This window comes from Geotrypetes seraphini, chromosome 10 (assembly GCF_902459505.1).
Source record: "Geotrypetes seraphini chromosome 10, aGeoSer1.1, whole genome shotgun sequence".
NCBI lineage: Eukaryota > Metazoa > Chordata > Amphibia > Gymnophiona > Dermophiidae > Geotrypetes > Geotrypetes seraphini.
This window is the reverse complement of record NC_047093.1, coordinates 28,500,774-28,521,969: the sequence shown is the minus strand read 5'-3', so window position 1 is coordinate 28,521,969 and position 21,196 is coordinate 28,500,774. Positions and strand designations below refer to the sequence as shown.

The window sequence follows — 21,196 nt, the reverse complement described above, 5'->3', positions numbered from 1 at the left end:
TAAGAAAAATATTTATTTGCTAGATATATAGGAAATATATTAGATAAAGGGAGATAAATTATTAGTAGTAAATAAAGAATATTTTAATTTAGCTTGGGGGAGTTATTTTAACCTAACCTCATCTTGCGTACCCAAGTAATCGTATTTAATAAGAGGGGGGGGGGAGGGAGGGAAATAGGGATACGGGAGGGAATGGGAAAGAAAGATATAAAGGAGATATAGAAATAATAAAAGGAAATTATAATTTATTAAATATATTGGGAAAATATATTAATAAAAAACATATATCATTATATAGAAAATATATTATAAAAATTATAATTATAAATGTCTCTTAAAATAATATCTTTGAATGTTAATGGTCTAAATCATGTTATAAAAAGGAAAAAAACATTACTGTTCTTAAAAAGGCAAAATGCAGATATATGTTGCATACAAGAGACCCACCTTTCAAACATTGAATCTAATAAGTTGACAGGTGGTTGGATAAAGCATTGTTTTTATTCACCAGCCATAGGGAAAAAAGCAGGTGTTGCTATTCTAGTGAATAAAAAATGCTCAGCTTTATTTAAATTAAAAGAATCAGATGTTCATGGCAGATGGGTAAAAGTGGAAATATGCATGGGAAATACAACCATGACGTTGTTTAATATATATGCCCCTAATTCAAAACAAAATGAATTTTTTAAGACTCTTCAACAACTGATCTTACCACTGGCTACTTCAAATCTAATAGTAGCTGGGGATTTTAATGCTGTTATGGATCCTTTATTAGACAAAAACCCAAGTAGATATATGAAATCGATGGGACTAGATAATTTGGTACAAACTTGTAATTTGACAGATATTTGGCGAATACTTCATTTTAATGGACGGGAATTTTCTTTCTGTTCTCATGTTCATAATTCTTTTTCAAGAATAGATTATATATTTATATCAAAACACCTAGCACATCAAGTAACACAAGCTGCCATTGATCCAATCATATTATCTGATCATGGTGGAGTGTGGATTGAAATTAAAATCACAGATCAAAATACAAATAGACCAATATGGAAATTTGATAATACATTGCTTGCTGACCCAATATTCTGTGAGAATTTTCAAACAAAAATGAAAGATTATTTTCAAATAAATGATAAAGATGAAATCTCTAGGGAAATATTATGGGATGCTTTTAAGGTATCAATAAGAGGACAAATTATTTCTTATTCGGCTTATCTTAATAAACAAAATAGAAAACAATTTTCTAATTTGGAAACAGAAATAAAAATTTTAGAATCAAAATTAATAGAAAAATGGGAATATTCTATACAACAAGAATTATTAAAACTTAAAGTAAAATTCAATGAATTCTCATCAAAGATAATAAGAAAAGATTTATTCTCCCAGCAGGCATTGTATTATGGAAACTCAAATAAGTCGGGAAGAATATTGGCAAATTATCTCAAAGCGAAAAAAAAGAAATCAAAAATAATTGCTATAAAAGATGAAAAAGGTGACACATTAACACAAATTGAACCTATCTTAAAACAATTTCTAAAATTTTATAAATCTCTTTATACTTCCGAGACTTATTTAAATAAAGAAAAAGATGGTTTAGAATTTCTGAAAATGTTAGAGGGTCCAAAAGTTCCTGAACATATAAAACGAAGTTTGGAAGAGCCAATATCATTAAAAGAATTAGAAACAGCTTTGAAATCCCTTAGAGTTGGATCCGCTCCAGGTGGTGATGGATATACAGTGGAATTTTATAAAACATTTCAAAATTTATTATTACCCTATTTATTAAATCTTTTTCAATATCAACTTAAAGGATGTATAAATGGCATTATAGCAGAATCTTTAATTATTGTTTTACCAAAGCCAAATAAAGATTCCACATTGGTTTCAAACTATAGGCCAATATCTTTAATAAATGTAGATGGAAAAATATTAGCAAAAATACTTGCATTAAGATTGGCTAATGCTCTTCCCCATATTATAGGTATGCCTCAAACAGGATTCGTTACGGCTCAAAGACATTCATCTCATAATACCAGATTAGCATTCCATATGTTATACTTAACAAAGAAAATGAATGAGCCTACTTTTGCTGTTTCTTTAGATGCAGAAAAGGCTTTTGATAGAATAGAATGGACATTTATGTATCAGGCTATGGAATGGTTTGGTATAAGTCCTGGATTCATACAAATGATACAAACATTATATAGCTCCCCCTCTGCTAGATTATATATAAATAATACATTTTCAGAAATATTTAATCTACAGAGAGGAGTTAGACAAGGATGTCTCTTGTCTCCTTTACTGTTTGATATAGTTTTAGAACCCTTAATATTAGCAATCCAACAAGTAAAGGAAATACAAGGTATACCTCATTCAGATAGAGAATACAAAATATCAGCTTATGCTGATGATTTATTATTATATTTGAGGAATCCAGAATCCACCATTCCACAATTGCTTGAACTAATTGATAAATTCGGAAAGTTTTCAGGGTATAAGATAAATTGGAATAAATCAGAAATACTTCCATTAAATGTACACTGTACAAAAGGTTTATTTAATACATTCTCTTTTGTTTGGAAGGAGGATACTATTAAATATCTTGGAATTTGGATTTCAAAAGATTTAGAAGACACAATGAAAATTAATGAAAAATGTTTATTACAAAAAGTGACAGATGTGTGAACAATGGAATCCTTTACATTTATCTTGGTGGGGAAGAGTACAAACAGTTAAAATGATGATCTTACCTGTAGTTTGTTACCAAATGGGAATGATACCAGTTTTCTTTCAAGAATCTTTTTATACAAAGTTAAATAAGGTATTGACAAAATTTATTTGGCTTGGGAAAAATCCCAGAATTGCTTTAGTGACATTACAAAGACCAATTGCGGAGGGAGGGGTAAATTTTCCCAACTTCTATAGGTATCATCAAGCCTATATTTTACGTCAAGGTATGTATTGGATCCTCCCAGAGCCCACTGATAATATTCCAGATTGGTTCTGGCTTGAATGGAGACTCATGTTTCCTTTACGTCTCAGTCATGTAGTTAGTATCAAAATGCCAAGGCTATACAAAGAACATAAAATATTCATGGATACATGGAAAACTTTAAGATATATAAGTAATCTAACTCCTATTCCAATTAGTAAATCAACAACTCAAATGATTTGGTTAAACCCCAAGATCAAAATAGGCGGTTTCAAAATAATCTGGAAAAACTGGATGACAGCAGGTATTCGTATTTTAGATGATATAATAAAAAATGGAAAGTTGCTGGAGTTTTCACAATTGCAACATAAATTTGATCTTAAAAAAACACAATATTTTAAATGGTTGCAATTGAAGCAATCCATTCAGGTAGGGTTCCCTGAATGGAAAAATCTTACTAATTATCACAGTTTGGAATTCCTGTGTTTCCAGATTAATTCAACAGGTCATGAAGCTGCACAGTGGTATAAATTAATATCCGGTTATATAAATAAAAAACCAAAAAATGGTCTTAGAGACATTTGGAGCATTGAGATAAAGCACCAAATTAGTGCATCTCAATGGCCACGACTTTGGTCTTGGAGGCTAAAATGTACGGTATCAGCATCTATGAGACAAACTTGGTTTTTTCTTTTACATAGAGCTTTCTGGACCCCTGTTCGATTACAAAAAATAGATAGCTCTAGGTCAAATAGATGCTGGCACTGTCATGTTGAAATTGGGACATTAGATCATCTTTTATTCTATTGTCCATTCATCTTAACATTCTGGAAATCAATCTGACCCCAAATAAATAGGATGTTAGAAAATCTGGTAGCCTTGACATATGATACCATATTATTTGGAACAACTATGAGAGCAAGAAGTCAAATATCATCAAGTAATAACAAACTTCTTTTTATTTTAACTGGAATAGCAATACAACAAATCACATTCAATTGGAAAAAACATGACAGATTAAATTATACATTCTGGTGGAATTCTGTATGTCATATATACAAAATGGAGCTCACTATAGCAACACAAAAAGGACATATAGATAAATTTCAAAAAATATGGAGACCATTAACTGAATATTGTAAAGAATGATTAATTTTCCCATGTATAGAATTTGATTAGAAGAAAAAGGGATCATATCTCTAAATATTATATAATATATTAATACTTGATTTATAATATGAAATATGGAAATAATAGCATTTAAAAATTTTATTCATGTATTACTGAATAGAAGGGAGGGGGGAGGGGATGGTATATTATTATATTAACTAAGAATTATATAAATTTAGTTTTCTGAAATATTAGTATGAATTTATATTGTTGATGTAACATATGAAAATGAATAAAGATTTCTCATTCAGTATTGATAGGGAGGGAGGGGAAATTATTATATTCAATAATAATTATATTAATTTAAATTTCTTACATAATATTATAACTTTATAAAATATTGATTTTCTAAAGAAATTTTAAATTTGATATTAATCTGTAAGTTAATCAAGTGTGATTATTCAAGTTTATAATGAATTTATTTAAAACACTTGTTGTAACATAAGAAAATGAATAAAGATTTATAAAACTGTAAACAAGTGTATTTATAAAGATACTAGTGTTTTAGCCCGTTACATTCGTTACAGTAACGGGTGCTAGAATAGCCCCACCTATACCCTGACTCTGACCCCACCCATGCCCCGCATCTATCATGCCCGGACCCTGCCTCCCACTGATCTCAGTCCCACCACCTCACCTATCACCATTTCCTTTGACCCTTTTGGCCCTCATAGATCCTTTATCACCCGACAGGGTCTTTACTTACCCGAGGCGGCAGCAGCAGTCCTGACATACCAACCTTTCCTCCCTCAGTGCCCCAAAGCAGCAGTGGTCCTACCATTTCCATCTCTCCCTTTTCCCCTTTCACACCCTCTAACATCTCTCTCTGACCCTGTTTCACCCCTTTTATTAAATACACTTTGAAAGTAGCTGTTGGTGACGACAGATGCTAAATTTGGACCAGCTTCAGAAGGGGAAATTTTGTGGTAGGTGAAAGTGGAATATTAATTTGTGTATATTCTGAGGTTCTTTTTTTTAATTTTTTTTTTTAACTATATATTGAACTTTAGTGACATTTTACAAACACATGAAAAAATTGCAGTGATTTGTTTTGAAATAATATTTTTCTCCTCTTGTCGGTAGGTGCAGTTTCTCCCCTTCTGATGGTTAGCACCCTCCTTCAGGCTTCCTCTGCAGCTGCTTTGGGTTTTCACTATGAGTGCCTTTCCTATCCATAAGGGCGTTATCAACCATGCGCTGACTAACTTTAAGTGTGCATTTGTGCAAGGTGCCAGACAGACTACCCTTCAATACCAATTTTCAGGAATGAATTTTATGATAGCTACAGGGAACAGCAGTGTCCTGTATTAAATAAATGGAGAGCACAGTTATTGAGCTTATGGGGGGTGGGCAGTTCCAGTCCTTGAAAACTGGGGCTGCACACCCCTCCTTTCCTATAAACACTTCAGTGGTGGCTGCAGGCTGGGGATGAAGGAGGATGTGGTCTCTATTAGAGAAAGAAGTGAATGAAGGGAGGGTTATGAAGACGGCAGAAGCAACTGTGAGATGATAGGAAAGGGAGGAGTAGGAGTGAAAGGATGAAGGAAGAGAAGTTGAAAGATGGCTCCGTGCTCGCCTGCTGCGGCCTGCAAAACACAGGTTGCCATCAGACCATCATTGTCTGTACTACCTAATATCTTTATAAATACACTTGTTTAAAAAAAGCAAAATGAACTTATCTTATATGGTGGAAACTCTGCATTCGAAGGTCACGTGACAGGCAACTCCGTGTTATAAAGTGCTTGTGCCAATTATAAAAGACTCCTGGAAGCCATAAAGTACAAATCTTCCCTTCTACTCGAGTTTCGCACTGGGTGCTTCCTCAGGAAGGGATATCTTAGTTTATATATATAAATATTTTTTGGATTGTGATTCAAAAGTAGAGATTTAGTAGACTCTCACAATTATAGATTTACATTTATCCCAGTTGGTAGTAGTGTAAAATAAAACAACCAGGCAACAAATGTAGAAGAGAACCATTTTATTTTAAATGTTTAAAACAGAATATGGATAATTAGCAAAAATGTATCTAAATTTTGACAAATCAACATGTAGAATTTGCTAATTTTTTGTGCAGAATTCCATCAGGAGTAAAATGTATCCTCCATTGCCTCAGGTACAACTTAAATTGTAAGGGTTTTTTGGGCAGGGAGATAACCATTTTGAGTTATGATTTGGAAGGATGAGTAATTCAGTATTTTGTTGCTTAGCATGGGACAGATACAGAGGATGTCTGAAGAAGAGAAGTATATTGTAGTGCTTAGATGTAGTTGGGCTGATTGAATACATCATGCAATCTTTATCTGCTGTCATTCATTTTTTTCTGTTTCTCTTGCTTCTTAGAACATCCAGGTTAGGTGAAACCAGGACTTGGGATCAATGGCTTACCTTTACACTTGAATTTTTTCCTCCAATTGTTCTCTCTTCCCCAAATATACCCAGATTTAATTGCACCACTGGCCTAGGCCAGCGGTCATTTAGCAAAGCTATTGCAAGAATCCTGCAATCATAGGCTCTAAATCCAGATACCAGGTGTTACTCTTGAGTAATGGCAAGGACTCACTTGCCACCTTCCCACCCGCGTGAATCTTGAGCTTGAATCACTTTTCTGGTCCAAAGGGATCAGCCTATGCAGGTTACAACAAAGCAGAACACACACTCTAAAAAGAAGAAAAAAAAAAGTTAAATATATAGTGGACTTCTAAAATTCTGCTCCATGTCTATATCTGGAAGTAGAGGGTGAAGTGGTTGGGGACAATATTTCAATTCTTATAAGTTGGGTGAATTATCTAAGACTGTTAGAGTTGGCATTGTTTGATCGATATATGCGTAGCAAGGTACTGCTTTTTTTTCTTGTTGCCACTCCTAGATGTTGCCACTCCTAGATGTATTAGTTGCTTATGTATAGAGGGTCATATTTAATTCCTTGTACCTTCTGAATGTTAGCATCAGTGGGGGAGAGACAGTGGTTCTGTTTGGAGAGGTGGGTCTTTATCAGAGTTCAATGGCATTATGTGTATTATGTTGAGGATGTGGGAATGACTTTTGGGGATTGATTGTATAGTTTTGTGTGTTTGTTTTTTTTTCCCTTTGGGGGTTTACTGGTATGTATATGTTCTGTGTACATTGGTAACTCAAAATAAACAATTACAAAATAAAAAAAATTCTGCTCATCATCAATGCAGCAACCCTAATTGATTCATATTAAACAGGGGGGAGGGGCACTTGTGTGTAGCAGTGCCACTGATCACTGGGTTGGCCCAACTGGCTGAACTGTATTGTCTTGAAACTCACACTTCACATTGGCATTCAAAATAGTACTAGAAACCTCTTAGATAATCACTTCATTAATTTACTTAAACTATATCATGCCTCTTAACTAAATTGAGTTTAAACACATGTGGGGAATCTCAGAACGCCACCTGTCTGATACAGCACAGTGTGGCAGCACTCATCACTGACTCACTCAGTTGTGCATTTACTAGCTAAACCTATATTTTCATGGTCTTTTTTTCTTTCTTTTCCTATATTCTTGTATGTTTTTATATGTTTCTTATATCTACTTATTCCTATTCTGAATAAATAAGTTGAGCAATTAAGCTAAAAATTATTCTTCATGGATTTCAATTCATCAAATATCTTGTACACCTTCTAATTCATTTACTATCAATTTTAAGTCATTTCATTGTATTTCGTTCCCGTATAACTTAGCTTATTCAATGTCGCTGTTACACTATAACCCAGTGGTCTCAAACTCATGGCCCGGGGGCCACATGCGGCCCGCCAGATACTATTTTGCGGCCCGCGGTCTGTACTAGTGCTGCCTGCTCTTTGCAGCATCCTCCGGCTTCCCCCTGGCCTCCTGCTCTTACCTTTAGATAATTACCACAGCCTGCAGAGAGGATTGCCGGTGCTGTAGCGATCCTTGCAGTCTGCTGTCGTCCTTAGCAGCACGTTCCCTCTGCCGTGATCCTGCCCCTGACATCAGAAGAGGGGCGGGACTGCAGCAGAGGGAACATGCTGTGGAGGTCGATGGCAGCCTGCAAGGAATTCTACAGCACCAACGATCCTCTCTGCAGGCTGCGGTAATTAGCTGAAACTAAGACCGGGAGGCTAGGGGGGAAGCTGGAGGATGCTGCAAAGAAGGGGGGAACATGCAGGCCTTCGGGGGGGAGGGGGGAGGCTTATAAACTATAAAGAGTTTTTTACCTCGTGCAAAATTGTCATTTCTTTAATAAGACATTAACTTTTTTTTCTGCAGCCCTCCAAGTACCTACAAATCCAAAATGTGGCCCTGCAAAGGGTTTGAGTTTGAGACCACTGCTATAACCCATATAGTGTAACAGCGACATTGAATAAGCTAAATTATTTAAGCTTTATAGGGGAATGAAATGACTTAATTTTTTTAGTTTAATTTGGGAACTTGACTGGACTTGGTAGTGAGCAAATAGATGACCACTCAGTCTGACTATAGTGCATTGTATGCAGCTACAGCATGTTTACAGCTGACAGTATTTGGAGGCATTAGTATTGGTCAAGATAGTCTGTACTAATTTTGAGTCATAAGATGCTGCATAGCGTTTATACAGCCATTGGGGCGGAAAATTTAACTTTTTTTCTTTGTGGTTTTTCAGCTTTGTGTTCACATTCTCTCCTCTGCAGGGCCTGTAAGGGTGGCTTGTGTGAAATATGGAGCAAATAACCTTAAGTTACTTTTCTTTTTTACTGTAAATTATTGAATGGGGGTGGTAGGGGAGATTTCATTTTATGATGCTCTTAAGGGTAAGTGGTGTTGCCAGTTCAGTGCTGCCTAGATGTGTTGAGGGCTAATTCCTTATCTTTATGCAGAAAGATTACAGTGCTGGACCAGCTTTTATTATTTTAAGCTACAGAAATGTTGAAAAACCTATATCTAACTTTGTTTTATTCAGTTGGAAATGGAAGATGAAGATACAATTGATGTATTCCAGCAGCAAACAGGAGGAATATTCTAAAGAGGAGCCTACTTCTTTATTCTTGAACTGTACTTCTACCATCACCACCCACATGGTCACAAAAATATCCAAGATCTGTTTGGCCATATTCTGACTACTGCAGTATAGTTTCTTCAGCCTCTTCCTTTTCTTTATTGTACATAAAATATGCAGTATATGTGCACACATGCTTGCTTTCTTTTTTCTTTTTCTTTTTTTTTTTTAGAACTGGCCCCACTTTTGATCAACATAAGGAGATGGGGTGGACAGACTTGGAAATATTTCTGTGAATATTATCCCTATCAGTTGCACGCTCATTCATCTTCTTTATTACAGTAAATTATTTTGCTTTCACTGTTTAAAAAAAACAAACAAAAAAAAAAAAAAAACTAAAAAAGGAAGCAAACCTGAGTACCTTGTTTCATTGGATAATTTCATTGTTTCTTTTATCATTGTTAAACCAAGGACGATTTTATAACTTTTTTGTATGTAGCTGTTACATGTAGAGCAATCTGTCTTTGAGTAGGGGTGACTTACTAGAAAACTTTTCTAGCTAGTTTATCCCTAAGTCCAGTGTCTTGTTTAAATAAACTTGTTTAAAAGAAACTAGTTTTCATTTTTTATTTTTTTTTAACAAATTTGAGATATTGCAAAACTTTTAGATGCGGGTATTTAAATCCATTGAGCAATGAGATGGCATGCTTTGCACATGGCTGTGCTTTAGTTCGTATGCCTCATGTTGCAAAGGTGTATGAATTAATTGGGATCATTTTACGTGTTTTGTTTTTGCTTTCATGAGAGGCGTAGAGCCAGCAGAGGAGCTCGGTGACTAAGAAAACAAAACCTATAATTGGATTGCTTTATTGTTATACTGAAGACTTGGACCCTGATGTACAAAAGGTTTCCTTTTAAGTTAGTGGTTAAAAACCAGCGCTGATTAGCTCGGGCAATGACAGAAAATTAAGACAGCAGCTCAGACCTGCCAATGAAATAAAATGCCCCTGATTCCTCCACTGCCCACCTACCCCCATGTTATAAAAATAAAAAAATCTCCAAAAAGGGATGCCCACTCCTCCTGCCACAGGTCCAAGACCCTCTACCTTATTCTGACAATGGGCAGGAGGGATGCCAACTCCTGCCAGGCAGACCTGCCTCTTCAAAATGGTACACCTTCTCTTTCCCAGTATATTTCAAGATGCACTGGGAAGGGGGAAATACCTGCCATTTTGAAGAGGCAGGCCTGTCAGGCAGGAGGGAGTGGGCATCCCTCCTGCACATTGCTGGAATAAAGTGAGGAGGGTCCTAGGCATAGGGGGGTTCCTTGATCTTCTGGAATGCACTAGGAGGGGCCTAAGGCCCTGATTGGCACCTAAGGCCCCTTCAAGTGCATCCCAGAATGTACTAGTAGAGGTAGGGCCGTCATTTTGAATGGGCGGGCCCAGAGGCAGAAGGAAATGGGCATTTCTTTACTTTACTCCTGATCTTCTGAATAAAAGGTATGGGGAGGGATTAGGGTTTTCAGTCTGGGTGGATGGTGGGCATCCATCCTGCTGATTTGGGGGGGGGGGATGGTACAGGGTGTCCCATCCTAATGGGAGGGTGTGGAGTTTTTGTGTCCATTAAAAAAACAACTTGTTCAGTTGAGCAGGGCAGGGGAATCCCCTAATCAGCTTGACCGGCAGGATTCCCCAAAGCCACTGATTGGCAGCTTTGGGGAGTCCTGCTGGTTCAGATGATTGTGGATTCCCCTGCCCCAATCAGCTGAACTGGCAAGCAGGGAGAGCATGGGCTGCTTTTTGACAGGCAGGCAGGAGGATGAGCAAGTGCTCTTCTGAGCAAGTGCTAGGTGCAGTTCTTCCCCTTTTACTGGCAATGCTCTACACGAATAGCATGCATATAATTTGCATGTTATTGTCCTGAGTATCGCTAGTAAAAGAAAAATCGCTTCCTGCACAGTATTTTATTTTTTTACTGTGGTATCTAGAGCTTTATGTATCCAGGGCCTTGGTGTTTAAGGCTGGTAAGTATGTGGTCATATGGTAAGCTATTAGCAGAAGAATCTGCAAAAGTGGCTTGTCTCATTTTTTTAGATGAGGAGGTTTATAATAAGTATTACTGCTGAAATCATTTAGCACAAAGTGTAGCCAGTTAGCATAGAAATACTTTCCCTTGATCTTCATGGATGCAACTGTGGGGTTTTGGGATTTAAAGAGAAGATTCCTTGACTCAAGTTGACTGCTTTTGCCCTAAAGGAAAGATCAAACATTATAGCCTTCTGCAAGTAAATCTGAGGGTGCTATGAGTTGTGTTGTTGTTTTTATTTTTTAGATACAGCTGGGAAATCTGCAGCTGTTGAATTAACTTTATTGCATATCAAGCAAATCAGAAATGAGTGATCTTCTATTTCCATTATTGTTTCTTACATATGGCCTGCCATTGAAAAATTGTATCCAGGTCTCAAAGGGAGGGTCAGAATAGTACATTTGACTGCAGGTGCCCAAATCTCAGCACCCAATCTTATATCTTGATAAGGAATGAAACTAATAAATGTATTGAAATGAAAAGTAAAGAAACAGCCTTGCTCTTTTTTGAAAGGGAGTAAAGAAAAATCTACCTCAAACAGGGGGTTCTTAACCCACTCATCCAGCCAGTGTTTTCAGGATATTCACAATGAATATATAGAGATTTGAAAACACTGTCTTTCATTTATATGCAAAGCTCTCAATCATATTTGTTATAGGTATCCTGAAAGCCTGACTGGTGTCCTGAGGACTGAGTTGAGAACTCTGACGTGGAGTGGTGGGTTTGGGTTTTTTTGGTGAATGAGCTCTTTTCAAAGTGCACAATGAAAGCCAGCTAGGGAAAAACCTGAAAGAGATACTGTAGCTGTGCCCATTGTTAAAATAACAGAACTTGATTTTATAAGAGCTTAGACAAATAACAGTTTGACTCTTTAGCATGGATGTAAGGTGGTTAAATATTAGATGATTACCGTACTCTCTTCTATTAGACTAAATCACCTGTCCCAACTTTCAGCGTTAAACCTTTCCTTTCTCCTGTCCAAACTAAGAGGTCACTAAAAGAAAAAGTTGCCAAATACAAATTGAATTAAATATGGTGGTATTAAAGGGGATAGATTAATGTTGGTGGCAAGTGGAAGAAATGTGGCCTCTGAAGTCAGCGTAGGCCTAATATCTCCAAAGTTTTAGGTCTGTTTATATGTTAGTGTTACAGGAGCATTACCCTGACTTAACAGTTAAGCCAAACAGACTCCTGAAGAGTCTGGGTCTTCAAAGACAGTAACACTTGTTTCCAGTGCAATAGGTGAGCCATTCTAGACATGTGAGTTAACTCCCAAAGGCTGCGAGCCATCTGCTGAAGGAATCCACTCTGGATTTTTTCTCTGACTCTCTTCACTGCATTGGGAACATAAGAAGTTGCCTCCACTGGGTCAGACCAGAGGTCCATCTCGGCCAGCGGTCCGCTCCCGTGGCGGCCCATCAGGTCTATGACCTGTGAAGTGGTTTCTGACCCCTTCTATGACCTACCTCTAGTTCTATTTGTACCCCTCAATCCCCTTATCCTCCAGGAACCTATCCAAACCTTCCTTGAACCCCTGTAAAGTGCTCTGGCCTATCATATCCTCCGGAAGCGCATTCCATGTGTCCACCACCCTCTGGGTAAAAAAGAACTTCCTAGCATTTGTTCTAAACCTGTCCCCTTTCAATTTCTCCGAGTGACACCTAGTGGTTGTGGGCCCCCACAGTTTGAAGAATCTGTCCTTATTCACCTTCTCAATGCCCTTTAGGATTTTGAAGGTTTCTATCATGTCCCCTCTGTCTCCTCTTCTCCAGGGAGAACAGCCCCAGCATTTTTAACCTGTCAGTGTATGCAAAATTCTCCATACCCCTTATCAGTTTAGTCGCTCTTCTCTGGACCCCCTCGAGTACCGCCATGTCCTTCTTGAGGTACGGTGACCAGTACTGGACACAGTACTCCAGGTGCGGGCGCACCATTGCGCGATACAGCGGCATGATGACTTCCTTCATCCTGGTTGTGATACCCTTTTTGATGATGCCCAGCATTCTGTTTGCTTTCTTTGAGGAATTCTACTGCCACCTGTAGTTTTTCCCTTCTACACATGAGCCTGGAATGTTTCTGTTCTGCTCTCCCCTTTTTCTTATTTTCTTTGTTTTTCAATCCTTTTGGGGGGGTTTTGTGCTTGGAGCGTTTTCAGCTCTGCCTGTATAGAGAAGAAACAGACTGGTCTGCAGCTGACAAGCTGGTACCTGTTGGCCAGCCTGCATTTGCTTCTGTGGAGCTCAGGGCTGTCCCTCTTTTTCCTCACCTACTGTTTAGCAGGGGTTTGAGCACAGGTTGTAAGGTGCACTTAGGAGGTTCAGCGGTGTCTTGAAGGGTTCTGGATGTGTTTTTTGTCCCTTAGTGCATCTGTTGGTCCACAAGTGTGGAGATACAATCAAGCACTGTGTCTGACTGGCAGTCCAAAGATCAGCATTGAAGAGGTATTCCTAACATGAGGCAGTGATTCTCTGATTCCAGCTACTGTAAGAGAGCTAAGGCAGGCTGAGTAAGATTGTTGCAGTCTGTGAGGTGAATCAGGGGGAGGGAAGAATTTAAAGGTTTCTGTGTTCCCCACTTGAAAAATCCTAAAATTGCTGTGTTTGAACTTTGCTCACTGAAAAAATATTGCGATTTTGATGCAAATTACTTAGTTGTGGCCATCTTGGATTTTAGCAATCTTTTTCAAAAGCTCCCTGCACTGCCAAAACTACAATTTTTGCCTCAGACCTTGTGGGGGTGGAGTCCTTGAGCTCTTCTACTTCAAATCTTGCTAGGATTGTGCAAATTTAGTTCTGGCTCTTCTCAGTCAGCCACTGTTCCTGAGTTAACTGTCCCTGATTTGGGTGATAACTTATGATGATCATCAGTTTGTGAACCCCTTGTTTTCTGGGGATGCTGTTCCCATGGTGGGAGACTCGTGACAGTATGCCGGATCTTTGGATTCTTCTATGGCTTTCAAACCTGGGGACGATCCCACGGTTCTGCGTTTGTCTGCTGCTTTACCCGATCTCATCTCAGAGACTCTGTGCAAGAGTTGAATATAGTCACTCAGCCAGATCCTTCTACCTCATCCTCTTCTCCTTTGTGGAGTATGAGCTTAATCTTCAGTTTTCCCCTGGCATCCTGATATGAGCATTCTGATCTCGGAGCAATGGGATTCTCCGGAAGGAGCTCTCAAGGTGCCTCAGCCAATCGGGGTCTTAGGCCCCTCCCCACGCATCAGATGATGAATCAGAGCGTGGCCTAAGGCCGCACTCATTGGCGGAGGAGGTGTGGAGCAGGAGGGACTGAGCACTCCTGTTCCCAACAATATTAAGGTATGGGGAGGGGGTGGGCCTTGATCGGTCATCTTGCTGGCCTCAGAAGAGGCATGGAACAGGAGGGAATGAGCACCCCTCCTGCTCCCAACAATCCTTAAAGGTAGGGGGGGGAGCGGGGAGGCCAGGCCTGGCCAGCCTTCTGGCCTAGGTAGAGCTGCAGGGAGGGAGGGAGATGGTCTGGCCAGATCAGGATGGGGTTTCGCATGGCAGGCATCCCTCCTGCCTTTTGTGGGGCATCGGCGGGGGCCGTGTTTGGGGGAGGGGGGTATTTTGTAGTGGTTGGGGAGGGAGGAAGCAGTTCCAGGGGGGGGGCGCTTAAATTTTTTTTTTTTTTATCCGAGCAGATATTTTGAGTGTGTAAAACATGCAAAATATCTGGCCAGTTTAAAAAAAAAAAAATTACAAGTCTTGACAGCAGTGACAGGAGGCTGCTTCTCCTGTTAGTACTGTCAGGGTCTGCGCATGAGCAGGGATCGCACATTTGCGATCCCTGCTTGCAAATGGGGGCTTCCTCTGATCGCCCCTATTTGAATATGACTGATTTGTGAATCAGTTGGACCTGCCCGAATCGGAAACAAATTGTTCCGATTCGGGGCAGGTTAGTGAATCTAGCCCATAATCTTTTTGGAAAAAGGTGTCTCAAAGATTCTATATAGACCACATGCTGGAAAACATGTTGAAATTCCTTCAAGTGTCAAAACTAGCTTGGGGACACACAAGAGACCACCTCCCCCCTGATACTGTAATAAACTGTTAAGTACTGTTTATTTAAACATACGCCTACTTTTGTAGATAAAATAACCTTCTACCATGCAAACACTTATTTTTTTGTCATTTTTTCACCCATGGCTTAGAAAGTAGACCTAGAACTAATTCTAAATCATAAGATTACAACTGCCTGAAATAATTCTCTGGTCCTGTCACCACTTTATTCTAAAACCTCCCCTTCATGTTAACTTTAATATGTATGTAACCAGCTGAGCACAGTTGTCTTAGAATCTTTTATATCAAATGAATAGTATTGAGGAATAGAAGAATTCATGCAACAGGTGTTCCCTTAAGTTTTAGTGGAAGCATTTGTTAAACTGTAGAGGAAAAGAAACATGCAGGTTGTATTGGTATGGCGTGAGTTGGTGGGGATTTTAGAAACAGTTGGCATTCCTGATGCACCAGTGAGCTAGTTTTAGAAGCTACTAAAAGGGTGGACCCCAAGCTGCTGTACTTCCCAAAATGTCTGGCATCTTATTTGGATAAGTGCAGCTGCCTTTCACCTGTTTTGAAGAATATTTGGCGGCAAATGCTAAAATAGAAGTGACAAAATGGCTTATTGGTCAGTGGCTTGATGGAAGAAATGATTTTGGAAAATGAGACACTTCAACCTTTAAGGAACTATTTTTGTATTTTTTGTTTGACCAATTTGGGCCTGGCTACTGTTCATAACTTTCTACAGATGGAATATTGAAAAAGATATATTCTATATAGATCTTTTTTGTCCCTTCCTCAGTTATGCAGTCTAGCTTGCTGGAATAAAATGGAGATAGAAGACAGTTTGAGAAACAAGAATATTTGGATGTAAGAGGTCTATAAAATTGAGTAGGGTGGAACAAGTAGAAAGGGAATGGTTGATTGCCCTTGGAAAGAGTTCTAAGACTAAGGGACCTCTATAAGGCTAAGTAGTACATAGAAAAAATTCACGCACAATTAAGCTATGGATTTTGTTGGATGTATTCAAGGCAGTCAGTACAGTTGGGTTTAATAGGGTTGTACAGTAAATGCTGTCTTTAAACTTACCTAGTCTACCAATAGCAATTTTCATGCATGACCCAGAAAACATAAGATACAGGTTGTATTTTCCAAGATATTGCAAAAGCAATTCATGAAAGTATTGTACATATCAAGGACAGTGTTATCAAAGGTTTTCCCTGTTTTGTTTGGCCAATAAGTATATAATATAACACAGCCTTTGTTTCTTAAAATAGGATAATCTTTGCTTTAAAGCTTCATAGTGGTGATGTCAAAGCAATCAACTACATTATCCTTAATTTTGTTTAATGAAAACTTGTGTACTAAAAGCTCTTGCTACATTGACAGGTGCATTATGAAAAGTCATGTGAAAGCTGACTTAATCTACTGTTAAGGATAGTGCAACTGATTACACTGGGCCCTTTTTATTAGTAACCCAAGTGAGCTGGGGTACCGCCTGACCTGTTTTGAAATGTCAAGTAAGGCCAGCAAGTCTGCTAGGCAGTACTTAGGGTGGTACAATTTAGGGATGACACCAACACTTGGTCTCCAGAATCCTTCCTTTCCTCCGCCTCAGGCTCTTCAGTCTTAATCTGCTTGGGAAGCAGCACAACAGGCAGTGACTGACTGTAGAAGATGCAGTGCAACTAGTGCACATGTAGATACTCAAGGATGTACAAGGCCTCCTGGCTTCTTCCCTTTCTGAAACAGTTCAGAAGGGGTGGGAGCTGCTAGAGGCCTTGAGCCCTTGCCTAGTGTGATGCATCTTCTATATCTACTGACTGCTGTGTTGCCTACACCAGGGGAATGATATATTACCCACTATGGTATTAAACATGGTGCCAAGCAATATGTATTACCACTCCTTGACCAAGCTTCTGCATTATTTCCATTCTTGACATGTTTAGTATTCACCAAGCTGCTCTTTATAATGGAGAAGAGGAGAGAGGCTGCAGATCAAAAGGGAAGGAGTGGAGAGGGGCATTAGATAGTCCTTGGGCTGACCCTGCAGTGTCAACATAGAGTTTTTGAAATGAGTCAAGAGAGCCCTATTTTAAGAAGCAAGGGATGTACTGTATGTGTGCTACACTACAGAGCTTCTGGCTGGCTAAGTATTGACTAGTATTAAGTATTGACCGCTATTTCAAAAGTGTTTACAGTGAATAGTAATCCAGCTACTCTTATTTTCCCTATCTGTTCCAGCAGGCTCAGTCGGTACCTGGGATAATGGAGTAGTGTCTTGCCCAGAGTTGCAGGGAGTAGAGAATGTCACGGGGACAAATTTATCCCCGTTCCTGTGGGAACTCATTTTCCTGTCCTGGCGAGTTCTTTTCCTGTCCCTGACCCATTCCTGCTAGCTCCGTCCTCATCTGCACAAGCCTCAAATACTTTAAAATCATAAGTGTTCGAGGCTTGTGCGGTTAAGTCAGAGCTTACAGGAATGGGACAGCGACAAAACTCCCATGGACAAATTTGTCCCCGTGTCATTTTCTAGTGGGGAGCAGACTGGGATGAAACTCATCCTCAGGGTGCTGAAGCAGCAGCTCCTAACCACTAGGTTACCCCCCTTGCCTAAGTCTAGTAAAGGGATGTAAAGGTAATATTGCACTTGCAAAAAATTTTGATTTTCTAATGTTTTTAGACAGGAAAAATTGTTCATACAAATCTGTGCATACCTTTTCTGAAATAGACCACCTTTCTAGTTGTACTAGTATTTCAGTAAGTGTGATTCTGAAGTGAAGTAGCTGCTGAGTATCGGCATTCAAATCCCAGTGTGGCTTCTTGTGGTGTTGTAAGAGAAACTTAATGCTCAAGTGCCTTAGTTACAAACTTTATTATTTAATTCATTTTCTATCCCATTGTCCCCAAAGAGCTCAGAACGGCTTACAGTTTAAACATACAATTTGACAATTGCAGAACAAGTTTACAAATAGAAGGTTGTATCCTAACTTATAGGGATCTGGCACAAACAGAGTTTCCAGGTTACAATTTGCCATAGCTATCCTTAATGGTGCATATTTTTTCAATATAAGTTTTTATCCTAAATATACATTTCTGTGGAATCCATTGGTCGTGGGCAGGTAATGGCTGTTTCTCCTCCTTTTTTGTGTGTATGGGAGCCTGCTAAAACTTGATAGCCTAAGGGACAGACATGTAGTATAACTATCATTGTCTTTAAGCCAAGTTTTAGTAATCGCGTTTCCAAATACACAGGGAAAATGTAGCAATGAAGAGTCAGAAAGTAGCTGAAATGCAATAGAGAGAACTGACTCAGGTTAATTAAACCTCCAAGAGAAAGTTGCATGTTCTGCATTTAAGCTAAGTACAATCTTTAGCATTTCCTGAATGCAATCACCATTATTTTGGACTTTTAAAAAGATTTTGCGAAACACTCCATCCAAGTATTGAATATATTTTTCAAGCTTTGCATACCCTCAAGAGTTGGACTCGTTTTTACTAAAATACTATGCTATGATTTGAAATAATAACTCTTGTTTCAAGAGAGGGTTACCTCCCTCTCTTTAGAGTTACAAGTCTCTGAGCAGAGTTACAGTTTTATGAGCACTTCTCTTGGAGGTTTAATTAACCTGAGTCAGTTCTCTCTATTGCAAGTTTTAGTAATCAGCAAAATATCCCAGTTTTTACCTGCGAGGTCCTTTTAGAAAGATGGCTTTGTTATTTACTGATCTGGCAGTTATGAGGGTAATATGTTTTTTTGTTGTGGGGGTGTATGAGAAAAAGGAGATTTCTCTAAGGTTGTGCGGGTTGTGTTGGGAGGCATTTTGGGGGTCAGTATATCTGCCCTAGTTGATGATGGGGATAGGAAAGAACATGCTGAGTAAGATTATTATAAGTTTAAGGTATAGCATTTGGATTGTTGAATTATATTTTTAATTTTGTTACCTTGAGTCTGTGTCAGTAGGACTTGGTTAGGCAACAGGTGGGTGGGTCTATATATGCAATGTGAGCCTAGGCGTGGGTGGGAGTTTCTAGACTGAGTTCAGTGTGGCTGTGGAGACATCTCAAGAGATCTACAAGTTGGCCTATATGTACTTTAACAAGGGGCATTTTTCAGAAGTGTCCCTGGTAGAATCAAAGTAGCAAGAGATGAGTTGCTTGTCAGGTGGAGATGGCTGGGTTTATATGAGCAGATACTTGTAGAACGATTTAGGTTTACAAGCTTGGACAAGAAACTTAATGCTCAAGTGCCTTAGTTACAGACTTAGAAGCTAATATGCTCAAAATTGTGCTAACTGTGCAATAGTTGATAACAGTTACTGGGTGGCCGTCGTGTAGAATAAACTTAAGTTAAGTTAAGCCCTGATGAAACCCCGTAAGGGTGAAACATGTCGGCGTACTCATCCCTTACCACTCACCGCCTAAGTTAAGTATGAATGTGGTAGTTAAATTATATAAACTTAAAAGTTGAAGGTTTAATACAGTCAAAGTTGAAGCACAGTAAACAGTTAAAAGTTATAAGTGACCCGGTGAAGACTGAATGCATAAAGCCAGTTGTTATGAGATATTGTTGAACCCCTGTGGCATTTCTGAGGGTCTGAAGATCAATATCTAATAGAAGGTTATTAAGGGGTGGCCGAAGGTGGACCACTCCGAATATTGGTTTGATACATGCCCTCTATTAAACTTAATATTTTGAAACACAAGATATTAATTTATAACTGTGCAATAGCGTCAGCTTCCCAGTGCCAAAATATGAGCCTCTCAACTGTAACCTCTACATGGACTTTTCATAAAGTTAATATTTAAGTTCAGATGAGTTTTTACTTGGACATGTGTCTATATTTGTAATTTCTCTACTGTTAAAAACTTCCAGCAGCCTACTTCTGTGGGTGAAAGAAGACAAAATGCAACAGTTCAAGCTCAAAACTGAACAAGGTGCTATGTAGAAATAAACCAAAAAATGAAGGAAATAAAATGTATTAAGTAGGGTAGGGAACTCCGGTCCTCGAGAGCCATATTCCAGTCAGGTTTTCAGGATTTCCCCAATGAATATGCATGAGATCTATTTGCATGCACTGCTTTCAATGCATATTCATTGGGGAAAACCTGACAGGAATACGGCTCTTGAGGACCAGAGTTCCTACACCTGGTCTAGTATAACCTTATGATTAGCTTTCAATAGTAGCTCGTTGTTCCTCGGATCAGAAGGGCCTTACCTTTTTGAAATCTACCGGTAATCATAAAATGCTTTGTTAGTCTCCTTTCCTTTTGTTTTATTTCTATATGCAGTATTATATTGAAAACTGGAAAAACCTGACCTCATTACACCACTGAACAATGCCTTGCTCCAAAACCTGCATTACTGCCCCTGACCTAGTGAAAATGTTTTGGGTTATAAGTCATTATTTCCTTCTAGATCTTGTAAAGTAATACCTATTGCCATCGGCATATATTTAAATACATTTGAATTAGAGAATGATACGGGGCCACATTTCCCCCTGTAGGCACTCAATTTCCTCATATCTGCCCCATTCGTCTAAGCCAGTCTTTCTCAACACACGGTATGTGTAGCCTTGGGGTGTATGTGGCCTAATGGCCTTCCTGCCCTGCAGCCACTGAAGCTGTTTCCAGCAATTTCTACCTGCCCCCCCCCCAAGTCAACACAGTTACCACCTTCAAGCTGCATTTGCTCCGGTCATCAGCACTTCATGGACAGTGCACATAGTGATTCACATGCATGAAAGTAGCTGACCTAGAAACCTTTCTGACATCACAGTTGACATCAGAGGGAAGGCTTGTGCATCAGCCACATGCAGTGTGAATCGCTGCTATCACTGTCCCTGCTGCAGACAGAAGGAGCAAGTGCAGCTCGAACTAGAACTGGGTTGGCTTCAAGGGTGGGCAGGAAGATAGGATCCTCAGAGGCACTGGTCTTTTCTACAGATAGGCAGCTACTTATGTGGAGGGAGAGGGAGGGGCACAAACTTGGGACACAGGGGGGAGGGAAT

General features: G+C 39.0%; 1 protein-coding gene across 2 annotated transcripts in view; it reads left to right on the top strand.

Annotated features, from left to right (window-relative positions):
- Positions 1-9,516, top strand: part of SUMO2 (small ubiquitin like modifier 2) — a 38,340-nt gene extending 28,824 nt beyond the window's left edge. The window contains exon 4 of one of the 2 annotated variants that reach the window (XM_033961274.1): positions 9,040-9,516. In XM_033961274.1, the coding sequence (XP_033817165.1) occupies positions 9,040-9,102 (63 nt within the window). In that variant the 3' untranslated portion in view covers positions 9,103-9,516. Of the gene's footprint in view, positions 1-5,191; positions 7,285-9,039 lie in introns of those variants that run through there. The other variant, XM_033961275.1, reaches the window with a different exon arrangement.
- Positions 9,517-21,196: the final 11,680 nt, after the last annotated feature.